The sequence below is a fragment of the Ursus maritimus genome, unplaced genomic scaffold (genome assembly GCF_017311325.1).
Source record: "Ursus maritimus isolate PB19 unplaced genomic scaffold, ASM1731132v1 scaffold_23, whole genome shotgun sequence".
NCBI lineage: Eukaryota > Metazoa > Chordata > Mammalia > Carnivora > Ursidae > Ursus > Ursus maritimus.
Genome location: NW_024424786.1, coordinates 22,344,399 through 22,357,757, shown reverse-complemented (window position 1 = coordinate 22,357,757; position 13,359 = coordinate 22,344,399). Strand labels below are relative to the sequence as shown.

Sequence of the window (13,359 nt, the reverse complement as noted above, 5' to 3'; positions counted from 1 at the left end):
GGCAAGAAGCACCACGTAAGAAAAAAGCATAGACTTTTGATATTGGTAAGAATGAATTGTGAAATTAAAAAAAAAAAGTTTCTAAATGATCAATTTTTTTTAATTGATAAATCACTGATAAAAGAAAAATGTGGTATTTTTATATTCTCACTAAGGAAAGTATTATAAAATTGTTGTCACACAAAGAAGTGATCAAAAACATGCAGCCAAAATATGTGAAAAAAATGTATTACAGAGATGTATTAGGTAAGTACATATTATCAATAGTAATGAGATTATATATTTTTGAATTTCATGATGCTGATGGTATTGCAAGCTTTGAAATTTTTTAAATATGTTAGTTATGATTTCCTTTCTCATTCCAAATATATATTCATTTTTGCAGCTAAGTTTATATTCATAAAGTGGTATTATTTTTCTTAAAGATGATTTCCAAAGCTGTGTAGGGCATAGACCCTATAACACCTGACTTCACCCATGTCCACATGTTACGTATTAGGAAACTGAGGTACGGGGCGCCTGGGTGGCACAGCGGTTAAGCGTCTGCCTTCGGCTCAGGGCGTGATCCCGGCGTTATGGGATCGAGTCCCACATCAGGCTCCTCCGCTAGGAGCCTGCTTCTTCCTCTCCCACTCCCCCTGCTTGTGTTCCCTCTCTCGCTGGCTGTCTCTATCTCTGTCGAATAAATAAATAAAATCTTTAAAAAAAAAAAAAAAGGAAACTGAGGTACAAGAGCTGAATGTGGAGCCAGAACTTAAACTGAGGAAGTCTGGATCCACTATATCACATATGATATTACCCTTGATCTGCCATTAAACTTTAATTACTGATGTACATTTTGAATGACCTTAAAGGGTTTTTTTTGTTTTGTCTTTATTTCGAGAGAGAGAGAGCAGGAGGGAAGGGGCAGAGGGAGAGGGAGAGAGAGAATCTTAAGCAGGCTCCATGTCCAGCACAGAGCCTGATGCAGGGCTTGATCTCACAACCCTGAGATCATGACCTGAACTAAAATCAAGAGTTGGACGCTTAACCAACTGAGCCACCCAGGCACCCCTTGAGTGACTTTAAAGTTTTTGCACATCTGTTGCCCTAACAAGAATCTGAGCCCCTTGGGGCAGGGACTGCAAAAAAAAAAATCCTTACATACAACCCTAGAACTTACTTCAATAACATGCAGTAAAAAGCTCATTAAGAATATAAGCTTAAATCTAGAAACATGTTTTTAAATGGTTAAATCCACTGTCAAATTTTGGATGGCACTATTGTTCATGCCTGACTCCTCCAAGTCCTATTTCTCAGCAACCTTTGCTGTCACCAGAGTACTTGGGATGTGGACAAGGGAAGCAATAGCACCACTTTCTTTCCAAACAGCCACGATTCTCCAGGACCATTCTTTCCGACTCACAGGAAGGCACATGGGACAGGAAGCTTGAATCATCCAAACGCAGGGCAGGAGAACCACGATGAGCAGCACAGCGAAGAGAGGAAACCAGGTTTCTGGCACTCGGTGCTCAGTCTGACTATCTTCCTGTATCAACTAGTGTTAAAGTCAATCAGCATGGAAAACTGTCAGCCCAGCATGACATTTCAGCTTTATTCCCTAATGCTTTTTTTGCACTTATGTGGGGAAAATAGATAGCAATATGGTTAACTTGTGGTTCTTTTTGATTTGGAGTTTGAGGGATTTTCCAAGTAATGAAAAAGCCTGGCCACCTGGGGCAAAGATATTCACTCAGTGAGCAGAAAATGTATTGTTTGGAGAAAAATGAATTGAGGGCTCCCTGTGAAAGGACCTACTACTGAAGACAATTTCTCTCCTGGAACTATGCAAAGCCCAGAGGATAAAGCCTCAGAGGCCCTGGGGCCCTGGGGGCTCTGGGAGACACAGGCATGGCCATTTAAGAATTATGTGAACAGAATTTCTATGCCTATGACATCTCCTCTTACCTCTAGGCCCAGGCTGGGTGTTATAGGTTGAACTCTGTACCCCCAAGAAAAGATACGTTGAAGTCCTAACCCCTGTGCCTCAGAATGTGACCTTATTTGGAAAGAGGATCATTGCAGATGTAATTGGTTAAGATGAGATCATCCTGGATATGGGTCACTATCCAATATGACTTGTGTCCTTATAAGAAAAAGGCTCTGTGAAGACAGGATGAATGCCTTGTGACAACGAAGACAGACATTTGTAGTTATACAGCTGCTAGCCAAGGAAAGCCGAAGACGATCAGCAAGACACCAGAAACTAGGAAGAGGCAAGGAATGACTTCCCTGTAGGTTCCAGAGGGAGTAGGGCCCTGCCAACACCTTAATTTTGACATTCAGCCTCCAGAACTGGGAGATAATAAATTTCTGTTGTTTAAAGTCACACATTTTTGGCACTTTATTCTGGCAGCCCTGGGAAACTAATACACTGGGATAAGATAAGGTAAACCTAAATATCCTGGGTCAGGTAAAAAAATTAGGAAGGGAAGTGTCCAACTGTAGGAATGCTAGATACAAACTCTAGATTGGAAAGAAGAAAAGAATATCATATATGTGTATGTGTGTATAATATGTGTATGTGTGTGTAATGTGTATGTGTGTGTAATTTAAAGAAGGAAGACCATGACACATCCTAGCAAATCCAAAGTACTTTCTTACCAATAAAAACTGTCTACACAACCAAATGGTGATCACCAGTTTAACAGAATTAGAAGTTAAATAAAATTAAAGAACAATGAAATTTTCCCAAGGGCAAGATTTTTTTAAAAGTTTCAAAGCAACTGAGCATCTTAGAATCATGAACCTAAAAAAGCATAATCAAATAGTACCTTGTCCGTGGGCTAACGTACCAGTAAGTAAAGAATATTAGTAATTATGGCATTAGATTTAGCAGGCCCAGGCTCAAATCCTCACCAAACCAATAACTGATGATGTAACTGATTTATGCAAGTTGTAAACTTCCTCTATCAGTTACCTAGAGTCAATAATGCATGAACAACTATCACTTATTCTTGCTCATGCACCTGAGGATTACTTTGGTGTTGGTTGATCTAGACCAGATTGGACGAGGTTCAGCTTCAAGCTACAAGTGGAAATCACACCTCCAGCGGCTCTCATCTTCTGTGGACCAGCAGACCAGTAGGCACATGTTCTTCTTGTGGGAATGGCAGAAGGGCACACAGGCCAGGCCTTCTCCTGGCCTTGGCTCGTAAATGGCATGTGGAGGAGCCATGCTGCTCACATGCTTGAGCCACAGTAAATCAAACGGTCAAGGCCAACCAGGGAAATGTGCACTGTCGCTAATTGGAGAGTAAAGACTGAATATTTGCTACACCATTCAAATTAGGACGCTCCCTGAATATGTTTCACTACCTGCCAAATGAAGATAATATTAGTACTTAATTCATTTAGTTGTTGGATTATTTCTCTCCATTACAAAAAATTTGGAAGATTTCACATAAAGACACAGATTTTCTCATTAAAATTTTAAAAACTCCAGAATACTGGGTCCACAGTTCCACCTGGCAATCACTGGCTGGAGATTAAGTGGATTTTGCCCAGTTTCAGAAGAATATGGCAGATTCCCCATCTGGCCCAATAATTCATACATTTAAGCTGCCTATTCAGCACCTATAAGCCTCTGGGCTTTGTGGCCCCTGCTGTACAACAACCTGGAGGTGTGTGGGGTAGGGCCACGTAAAGCCCCCTCTAGTATATTTCCCTAAAGAACCTCATAGATGAACTTAACACCCTGAGGCCAGTGCAAAGGACACAAATGAAGTTCAGCAGTGACTTCTCTATGGATGTCCTCCAACTGGGCTCCCAACTTGCACATTTGGAAGGATATTTTATAAGCCCTAGGTTCCAATAAATCTTTAGTGTCCGATTATCAAAATTCCATTAAAAATTTCAAAATGCAGAGCTTCTTGTGAATCTGTAGGTAAATACTGTGTACCATGGCTTTGTCTTCCCAAAATGGATTTCTGGCCTTGTGACCTAAAGACGGGTACAAGCTGAAGGTTGAAACTCTGACAGCAAAACTTAGCTGCATTTTAGAAAAATCAACAAACAAAAGGATTCTGGGGACTCCACCCCTACTGAATCTCGGAGGACGCTATACTGACAACCTGACTTATTTTTTCCTGTTGATTTTGATGAGCAGGTAATTTAAAAACTACAGATGAGGGTCAACCTAGGGAATGCTATGATGCAGAAAAGGGCTCAGAGAAACAAAAAGGCTTTTCCTTTCTGCTGAGAATATCACAGACAAGCACTGCTTGGTCTGTCTTAGAGTACAGGTCCCCAATCAAATTTCTGATCTTGAAGAAAGCAGGTAAACAGAATTTGCATAGGACTTTGAGTCAAATGTCCTCCTTTGCAACTGCCTGGGTAGGATTTCTCAAAAGAATAAATGAAAACTAAGTGATTAATTTTCAAACTGCCTTTCCTTGTTATGAGCATTATTCAAAGGAAGCTATGTTGTGAAAGCTGTCAGCTAAATAGTAGTGAATTACACATGATAAGATCACAGGCTGTGACATAGTATGCTCTTTGTGCATTCAGTAAAGCTTTATGCCTAGATACTCATCATTTGCTAGTCATGAATCCATGAATCTGTGATTGTCTGGGTATCCGAATGTCTTAGGATTTGCATTTCTCACTGGGAAGCCAGCATTCAAATTTTATTTTCATAATCTAACACTTATGACCAAGTTATGTGGCAATGACTTCAACTCTGAAAAGTCAATATTACTTCATAAAAGTAATATCAAAAGTTATTTTAATAATATAGATTCTCAGTCCCTTATCTGCAATTCCAAAACTTTTCTAAAAGGTTTCAAAATATCAAATTTTTTTTCATAACTTCTCTGGTAGCAAAGCCTGACCTAAACTGACCTGCTTTTGACCTGAACTGATGTGACACTATTAATAGTCTCTGCATCTCTCACTGAGTATAAATATTCACACATTTCACTAAAGAATCATTAATGTGTTTGATTATGGGGTGTTTTCTTCAGACCCCACTGGGGGTGTTATATGCAATATGTATATTTTACCACCTGAAAATTTCTAAATTTCTCAATAGGTCTGGCTCCACTGGTTTCAGATAAGATTGAGAATCTGGGTTATTGAAATACCTTTTAATTTTACTTTTACAAAGTGATGTCAAGCATGACAGTCTGGCTGCTTATATAATCATGAACATTTTCTGGCACTTGCCCTTCAGTGATAAAGAGGTAAATCGATTCATTTCAAAGTCAATAAACCTTAATTGAGTACCTACTATGTGTAAGGACATTTGGTTCTTAAACTACATTATTAGAAATGAGAAAACGGAGGCTCAAATGTTCTGTCACTTTCCCAAGGTCACATAGCAGATAAGGGGTGCAGCTAGACTTCAAACCTAAGTCACCTAGTGATAATTTTCAAGATCTGTAAGGAGTTGTACCCATAATTAGATAACCATCACAAAACCCCAAAAGGCCAGAGGCAGGGGCATGTGAATTTCTGTGTTCTGCCTTTACCTACTTTCTATCCAACATTTTACCTTCTATCTTAATATATTACATGTAGTCATCCTCCATCTAAATATCAGCTAGTTTCCAACCCTCCACTCTGCATACCCCTGATCAAAGATTTAAGAGAATAATAATACACTGACTTTGATGAAAACCCAAGAACCTCACCAAACTTGTGCACCCTGTCATCAGCCACTCTTGTCTTCTTCTCACTTTAAGGGAAGAAAATTTAAAATTTGAATGACAAACCTACAGATGTACTTAGAGGTGGCAATCAACCTGGATCATAATGCACTGAGCTGTAAAACACCTCCCCTTAACCCACTGCTCTCACTCAGATTAACCCATTATTATATAGAAAAACTTTTATGTCAATCAATTCTGATACAACCTCTCTGTGCGAACTATAGACTGAATTCTATCCCTCCAAAATTCATATGTTGAAGCCCTAACTCCCAATATTTGGTATTTGAAAATGGTGCCTTTGGGAGATAATCAGGTTTAGATGAGGTCATGAGGGCGGAGCCTTCATGATGGTAGCAGTGTCCTTAAGAGACAATAGAGAGTTTGCTTGCTCTCTCTCTCCACCATGTGGGGACACAGTGAGAAGGTGCCCATCTGCAAGTGAGGAAGAGAGCTCTCACCAGAACCCAATCATGCTGACACTCTGATCTCAGACTTCCAGCCTCTAGAACTATGAGAAAATAAATTTCTATTGTTTAAGACACCCAATCTCAGGTTATTTGTTATGGCAGCCCAAGCAGATGAAAACATTTGGGATGTCAAAAAACTAAAATATGTTGGTTTCATTGGAATTCCTTAGATACTCACAAACATTAAAAAACATTGCATGGGTATATGGCTCTCTAAAATAGAAAAAATGATTAAAATAGCAATAGTCATTGAGTGCCTACAATATACCACATAAGTCACGTTATCTCCAATTTCCACCATAACCATGTGTTTTTGTTCTTGCCATGAGTCTAGAGGCTTAGAAAAGCTGTCCAATAGTGACAGCAAGTCAATGGTAGAGTGAGGATTCAAACCCAGGTATGTTTGAATTCAAAGCCTGTGTTCTCTACCCCTATCAATTTCATCTTTCTATAAAAAGAAGAAAAACACACATTAGGCTTTAAGAGAAGTCAGAGGCAACATTTACTTTAAGCACAAAGCTACTTAACTGACATGATAAAGAATTCTACTCAGCCCCAAACATCTACATTACTTATATCTGAAATTCCATTAATATTGGTTCATTTCTTTACATTGAGTATTGTCAGTTTCTAACTTTTAACTTGAAAAAACTCACCAAGGAATAGCAAGTGAATCTCCAGATCCTTTGGGTCCAGTGCGTTTGTCTGTTCTGTTCAACTAACAAACATTAAACACCTGTTATATACAAGGGGTTGGGCTCAACTCACCAGGAATGCAGAGGTACACCAGACCTTTTCTACAGTCCCTCACAATATACAGCTATCAGCTAACAAGAGGAGGGAGGTGGCATTTATAATGTTGAAACGTACGAAGTACTTTCAAGTAAATTACACTTAAAAAAAAAAAAAAAAGTAGTCCTGACAAGTGGTTAAGAAAATGTCTCCATCAATCTTAGGACCCTTACAAATACAAGCACATGCATATTGGTTTTCATTATTTGAGTTTGTTGTTACATACATGTTCTACTTTGGAAAAAAAATTTTTAATGCAAAAAAACCCAACTAGTTAGTTGGGGGAAATAATGGTTAACTTAATCTGAATCTGAATCAAATCTGAATATCTTTCAGTTAATCTTGCTGATTTTAACACAAAATCTTTCTAATTTACTCTGTCCAGTACCCTACCAAGAAAACAGAACTTTTTATTTCCCTTCATCATGCACTTTATCACTTAATTCTGTATTCTACAGACCTTTCGGAACACTCGTATGTGTAAAGGCCTGAATTAGAAACTTAGTAGTATTCAAGGATTATTCAAATAAATCACCTAACAGATTTACAGACAGGGTGCTACAGGTTACACAACAGAGGGTAGAGCCGTACCTACTAGAGCCATATCTATTCCCCTGCCTTCCTGCCCGTGATGGACCCCAGACCCCGCTGGCATCCGGGCGACCCCACCCCACAGCATGTCGACACACAACCACTGACAGTCACGCGGCCAGAATTTTAGCAGAACACGCTATCACACCGTGTTTTGGCTCACATCGTACAGTCATCTAGGGGAAACAGGCTGATGAGTGTGATAAGTCAAATCAGCCCAGATGACAACGGAAGAGATGTCCTTGGTGCACCGTTAAGACAATGTTTCCTCTGGGGGAGGAGGAGATGGAGGTTGTTGAAGGCTAATGTGAATGGGGAAGGACTTTTTCCATCTCAAACCAGAGACTCACGTTTATTTAGACATCTGCTTCCCGAAGAGAAGCAGCACTGCTAGGGGTTAGCTTTCCTCTCTCGCTAGTGCTATTCTCCTGACGCTTATTACAAGTCAAGCAGCAATATAGCACTGTCCTCAAGGAGAAATATTCTCTCAGTTTGACTGTCATGTCAAGGAGAAGGCAGAGGAAGGAGGCTATTTGTTCATGGTGTGAATTTCTTCTTGCTTCTTCCATGGCCAAGAAAAAAATAGAGTAAGGCCATGGAACTTCCAAGTGCCAGGCACAGCTGGTGAAGGGAGGCAGTGTTTTCTGGACAAGCAGCCCACTACCTAGCAATTAATTTCTAAATCCATCATTTAATTATTAGTCCAAAAGAACACTGAAAATGAATAGCACTGCCCCATTTACATATTTAATCGGATTAGACTGCTGACTTTCAGATCCTGGCAATTAACTGGTCTCCATGTCCCTTTTTCAATACTTAAATGATTAATCTCTTATATTTGGGTGCCTGTGTTCATTCCCTGATATTTTATGTTGGAAAATTAATTGTTCTATTTCAGCATCATTATATGGTGAAGTGATTGCAGACAACTTAACCTCTTGCTGTCCTAAATAATAGTGACTTCAAGAAGAAGCTGTGTAAGGTTCTAGCTACTGAGATATGTGTATGGAACTACAAACTTCCTATTTTCCTTTAAAATATGAAATCAATTAAGTGAAATAAAATGAGCCTGTTCCCTTTACAGTTATGTAAGGTAAACAAAGAAGGTATTCTTCCAATCAATACAGTATTTGATCATTTGTTCGCTAAGGAAAACCAGCATTTCCCACAACCCCTGATGAGGTTCTCTATTTCCTGGTACAGTCTAAAAGGAGGTACCAGTTTAAACTTGGACAGGCTAAGTTAGAGATGCAAAACGACACTGGCAATAAAGCAAAGCAGGCCTAATGTAATCTTTATGTAAAATACCCCCTTGCGGTTGGCAAAAGCCTCCACAAAGTCTCCAAACCTTTCTGGAATGATCCCAAGCCAATTCACCTTGAATAATACACATAAGGTCACCCAACAACACGAAGGGACCAGGAATGGTGTGACTGACAAATTATAAAACACAGAAAAACAGTCTAGAATTGTGATTTAAGAGTGTCTAGAGTCGTACAGAGCTGGCTGTGTGTCGCAGGTGTGCCATTTAATGTCCACACATCTGACTTCAAGCAGGGTGCCATCCTTCCCTAAATCACAGGTACCTCATCTTCTAAAATGGGGTTAATAATGGCACCCATTTCAGAGAGCATGGCTGAAAGGATTCAATGACATAAATGCGAGTAAGGAATTTAGCCCAGTGCCTGGTACACAGAAAGAGCAAAAGTAATGTTAGTATTTATTTTAATACCTCATTGTTAAGCAATGTGGCCCACTGTGCTGAGGCCTGAAATAATTGTGGCCTTTATTAGATTTCAAAATTTCCAAGCCCAGGGGGTGCCTGGGTGGCAGTCAGTTAAGCACCCAGCTCTTGGGTTCAGCTCAGGTCATGATCTCAAGGTCGTGAGATCGAGTCCTAAGTCAGGCTCCACACTCAGCACAGAGTCTGCTTAAGTTTCTCTCTTCATTTCCCTCTGCCTCTCCTTCCCATGCTCTCTCCCTCTCGCTTTCTCAAATTAATAAATATTTTTTTAAATAAATTTTAAAAATCTCCAAACCCTACTAAAACTCAGAAGACAGGGTGGGTGGCAATGATAGTAATTCAATGTTCAAAAGCTGCGCCATCTGGAACTCAGTCTAGTTCTCTCCCTCATAAACCACATCAGCCGGTGCCCACATTCAAAAGAATCAATGCCTCCTAGGTCATTCTCATTCTTGCCCACCCTAGAAGGGTAGGATTTTGAACACGGACATTTGATAGGCTAAATAAAAGCTGGAACTTGGGGGAACCCTCATGATTCTCCAGACCACAGATCCCCTGCAGTCAGGAGGGACTACTTCAGCAGACAACAAGCCATGTGGAAGTTTCCAACTGTACTCCTTCCACTTAACAAACGTGTTAAGGGCCTATGTTATGCCAGGAGCTGGAGTTTTAATTCTTTTCTTTCTGAAGCTCCAAAAAGTTCAACCCCATGCTGATCAAGCAGAAGAAATTCTTTGGATACTTCTCAAAATCTCGAGTGCCCAGTTTCCATTGCACTCGGCAGCTGGAACAAATTAGAGCCGAGACATAGGCTTCGAAGGAGGGTTTTAGAAGCTCAAAACAAAACAAAGAGAAAATCTATTTTTACAGAAAATTATCTTTTTTTCCCAATGTTTAAAGCAATTTGTACTTCTGTTTAAATTTTTCAGAGAATACAAAAAGGCAAAAGTAAGAAATAAAAATCTCCCATTGACCCCTCCCACCCAAAGATAAGGACTGATATATGTGCTACAGATTTTTCTACACAAATATATATGTATAACCATACACACATACCTATGAATAACTATAAACATACATGCAAAAGATAAACACACTGCTTTGCAACCTGATTTCTTCATTAAATACAAAATGTATGTGTTTCCATGTTAATAAATAAGGATTTAAATTTGCCTTATAACTTTTAATGGTTCCATTGTCTTCCAGTGTATGAAGGTGATGTATTGTATTTTACCAAACCCTCTTACTAAACAGTTAAGTGCTCTTCTTTCTGCTCTTTTTTTAATTATTATTAATTATTTATTCAACAACTAAGTACAGGCACCTGCCATATGCCCGAACTGTTTCAGAGACTGGGGCTATAACCATGAGCTACGTAAAACTTCTGTCCTTGTCAACCTTACAATCTAGAGAGGAAGGAAGTTAATAAGATAAAGCAGAATAAAGGGATAGAGGAGGACAATAGGGGACTATATTTGATAGGAGATACACATATATTTGATTGTATAAAATACAATACTGCTTTGCTTTTGTCCAGGTACAAAAATTTGACAGTCTTGATTTTATTATTAAGTTACCATTAATTTTCTACTTTCCGATAACCTGGACAGGATGGTCCTGATATTTATAAAATGTCTTCAAGTGGGCTCTCATTGCCTGTGCCCTAGAAAACTCCCTGGATCAGGAAAAAATAAGGGAAAATGAGTTTTCCTCAACCCCTGGCTCCTTGCTGCCCACGATGAATGTCAGTCTTTGAACCAGCAGCCAGAGGCATCCCCTCTCATTCTAGACGGAAGCTCAGGGTGTTTTCATGGGCATTTTTCTCTGTTCACACTACAAGGCTTACATAATCAGCTAATAATCTGCATCTTACCGCACATATGCTACTATTAATGAATTGTGGTGGTGGTTGTGGGTAATATAGCCACCCATCTACTGTCCTTGTCAAATATGTGCCTTTCATGTCTTACTAGCGGAGTAGGCTGGAGTGCTGCCTCTATTCTTCGTCAGCCCAGGCAGGTTACCGAAAAAAAACAAGCAACTGAGGATTTTGTGTGTTGTCAGAATCTACAGTGAATGCAAAGATGAGCAGTGAACTGCTGGAGATCGGTGAGGACATGAAGAAGAAAAACCTTCTCTGTTAGCTTGGCTCTAACAGTTCTATAATAAACTGTCACTGCCTGCTGCTTCAAAGGGCCATCGAACAGCAGAAAGGGCAGAGAGACCTTTACCCGGCACCTGAAAACCTGAGCATCTGTGATGTGACCAAACAGTGGCTACCGTTCACCGAGTATCGTCTATGTGGTAGGCATTGGTCCGAGTGCCTTATGGGTAGCAGCGCACAATGCCCCCTGGAGGTGGGCACCCCTAATACTCTCTTTTCAGAGATGAGGAAACTCAGACCCTAAGAAGTTAAGGATTTTGCTCACGTGGTAGCACGAGTCATGGATTCAGGCAGTCTGGCTCCACAGTGAGTGCTCTGAAGCGTCATGGCACAAGTTCACAGGTGTGTGTGCACACCTACCCCATTCTCCACATACACACCCCTCGTCATCTATGCTTATACTAAGACCACACCACACACACACACCTCTCACCCCCCCACACACACACCAACCACACATACCCCACTCACCATGCACACCTATGCCACAAATCTCACACCCATCCCACGTCCCACACACTCACCACCTGCCACATACACACACCTTGCATGTACACGCACATACCCCACACATTCCACACATCATGCACGCATACGGTATGACACCACACACGTGTACATCCCCACACATATATACACACAAACACACCCCACATCATATACACCACATACCACATACCCACCACATACCATACGCGTCACACACCATACACATACGAACCACACACCATACACATACGAACCACACACACAGTCACACCTACATTCCCCATGCAGCCCCAAACTAAGCTAATAACTAAAGAATCAACACCAAGAGTAAACTGTTAATAAGAGAATTCCGAGATACGTGAAGGTCCATTTCTTCTCCCACGCAGTGAAGGTGCCTCACAGGGCGGGTTTGGGAAGTCTCTGTGATAGATGCGGAAAGGTCTGATTATGTGCCAGGGAAGCTCTACGAAGGCTCCCCGGGCTGCTGTGGAGCTCAGATGAGATCTGGGTTCAGGAGGATAGTTGCAGCCACACACTCCCACTCTGGCGACTACGAGCTCACAGCACATCCACAGAGCCGCTTCCCTGGGACTAGAAACATAGTCCAGACTCTTCAGCCTGCCATCCAAAGCCTTCAGCTCTTGCACGTCCTTGGGACTTGCCCTCACAGACGCCCTCATCAGCCACACTAAAGGACGCTTGCTCGCTCCCTCGTGTACTCATGCTCCTGCCTGACATTACATCCCTCTTCTTTTTTCCTACTTGAACCCAAACCATCCACACTGGCTAGCTTAGTCCTTCCGATACCATGAAGGGTCCTTCAACGCTGCATCTCCCACCAACCTCTCTACCCTCTGAACTTCTACGGCCTGTACCACCTGTGCCACCTGCTTGGCATTTTGGTACATGTTGTACCACATCGCTAGCTACATCAAAAGATTTTTAAAATGCTGTATTATATTCGAGTTGCCCGGAGACCCACTACCCATTTATTATTCAGCGGCTGTCATTGCTTTAGAAGGATAGCAAAACAGCATTTATTGGCTTTGAGGTTCAAAATAGGATTTTGAAACTTGGAAATAAATGGAATCTTAAAAGAAAGGTGCTTCTGATTTGTGAGAAACCAGCATTTTGAGAGAGAAAAGGTTTGTTAAATTCTAAAAGCTTGCCTTCAGCTATTAAAAACTAAGGCCCGGGAGACATATGAAGTTTATCTGATAAACACAGTTTTAGGATGAATGTATAATGACATAAAGGCAAGTTTTTCCATCCCAAACAAGGTAAAATGCAATGGCCGAGAAAGGAGAGAAAACTGGAGAGAAGTGGTAGTTTGAACAGCAGGACGGTGTTACTACACCCTGCAGTCTCAGCCTGGGTCTTCCTAGACCCAGAGAAGCCGGGGGGGAGGGCGGGGGGGGGGGG

At 40.9% G+C, this 13,359-nt stretch overlaps 1 protein-coding gene across 1 annotated transcript in view; it reads left to right on the top strand.

Annotated features, from left to right (window-relative positions):
• Nucleotides 1-2,975: 2,975 nt before the first annotated feature.
• Nucleotides 2,976-13,359, top strand: part of LOC103659419 (peptidyl-prolyl cis-trans isomerase A-like) — a 47,111-nt gene continuing 36,727 nt past the window's right edge. Inside the window, 1 exon segment of the mRNA XM_040639803.1 lies at nt 2,976-3,123. Coding sequence (XP_040495737.1) covers nt 2,976-3,123 — 148 coding nt within the window.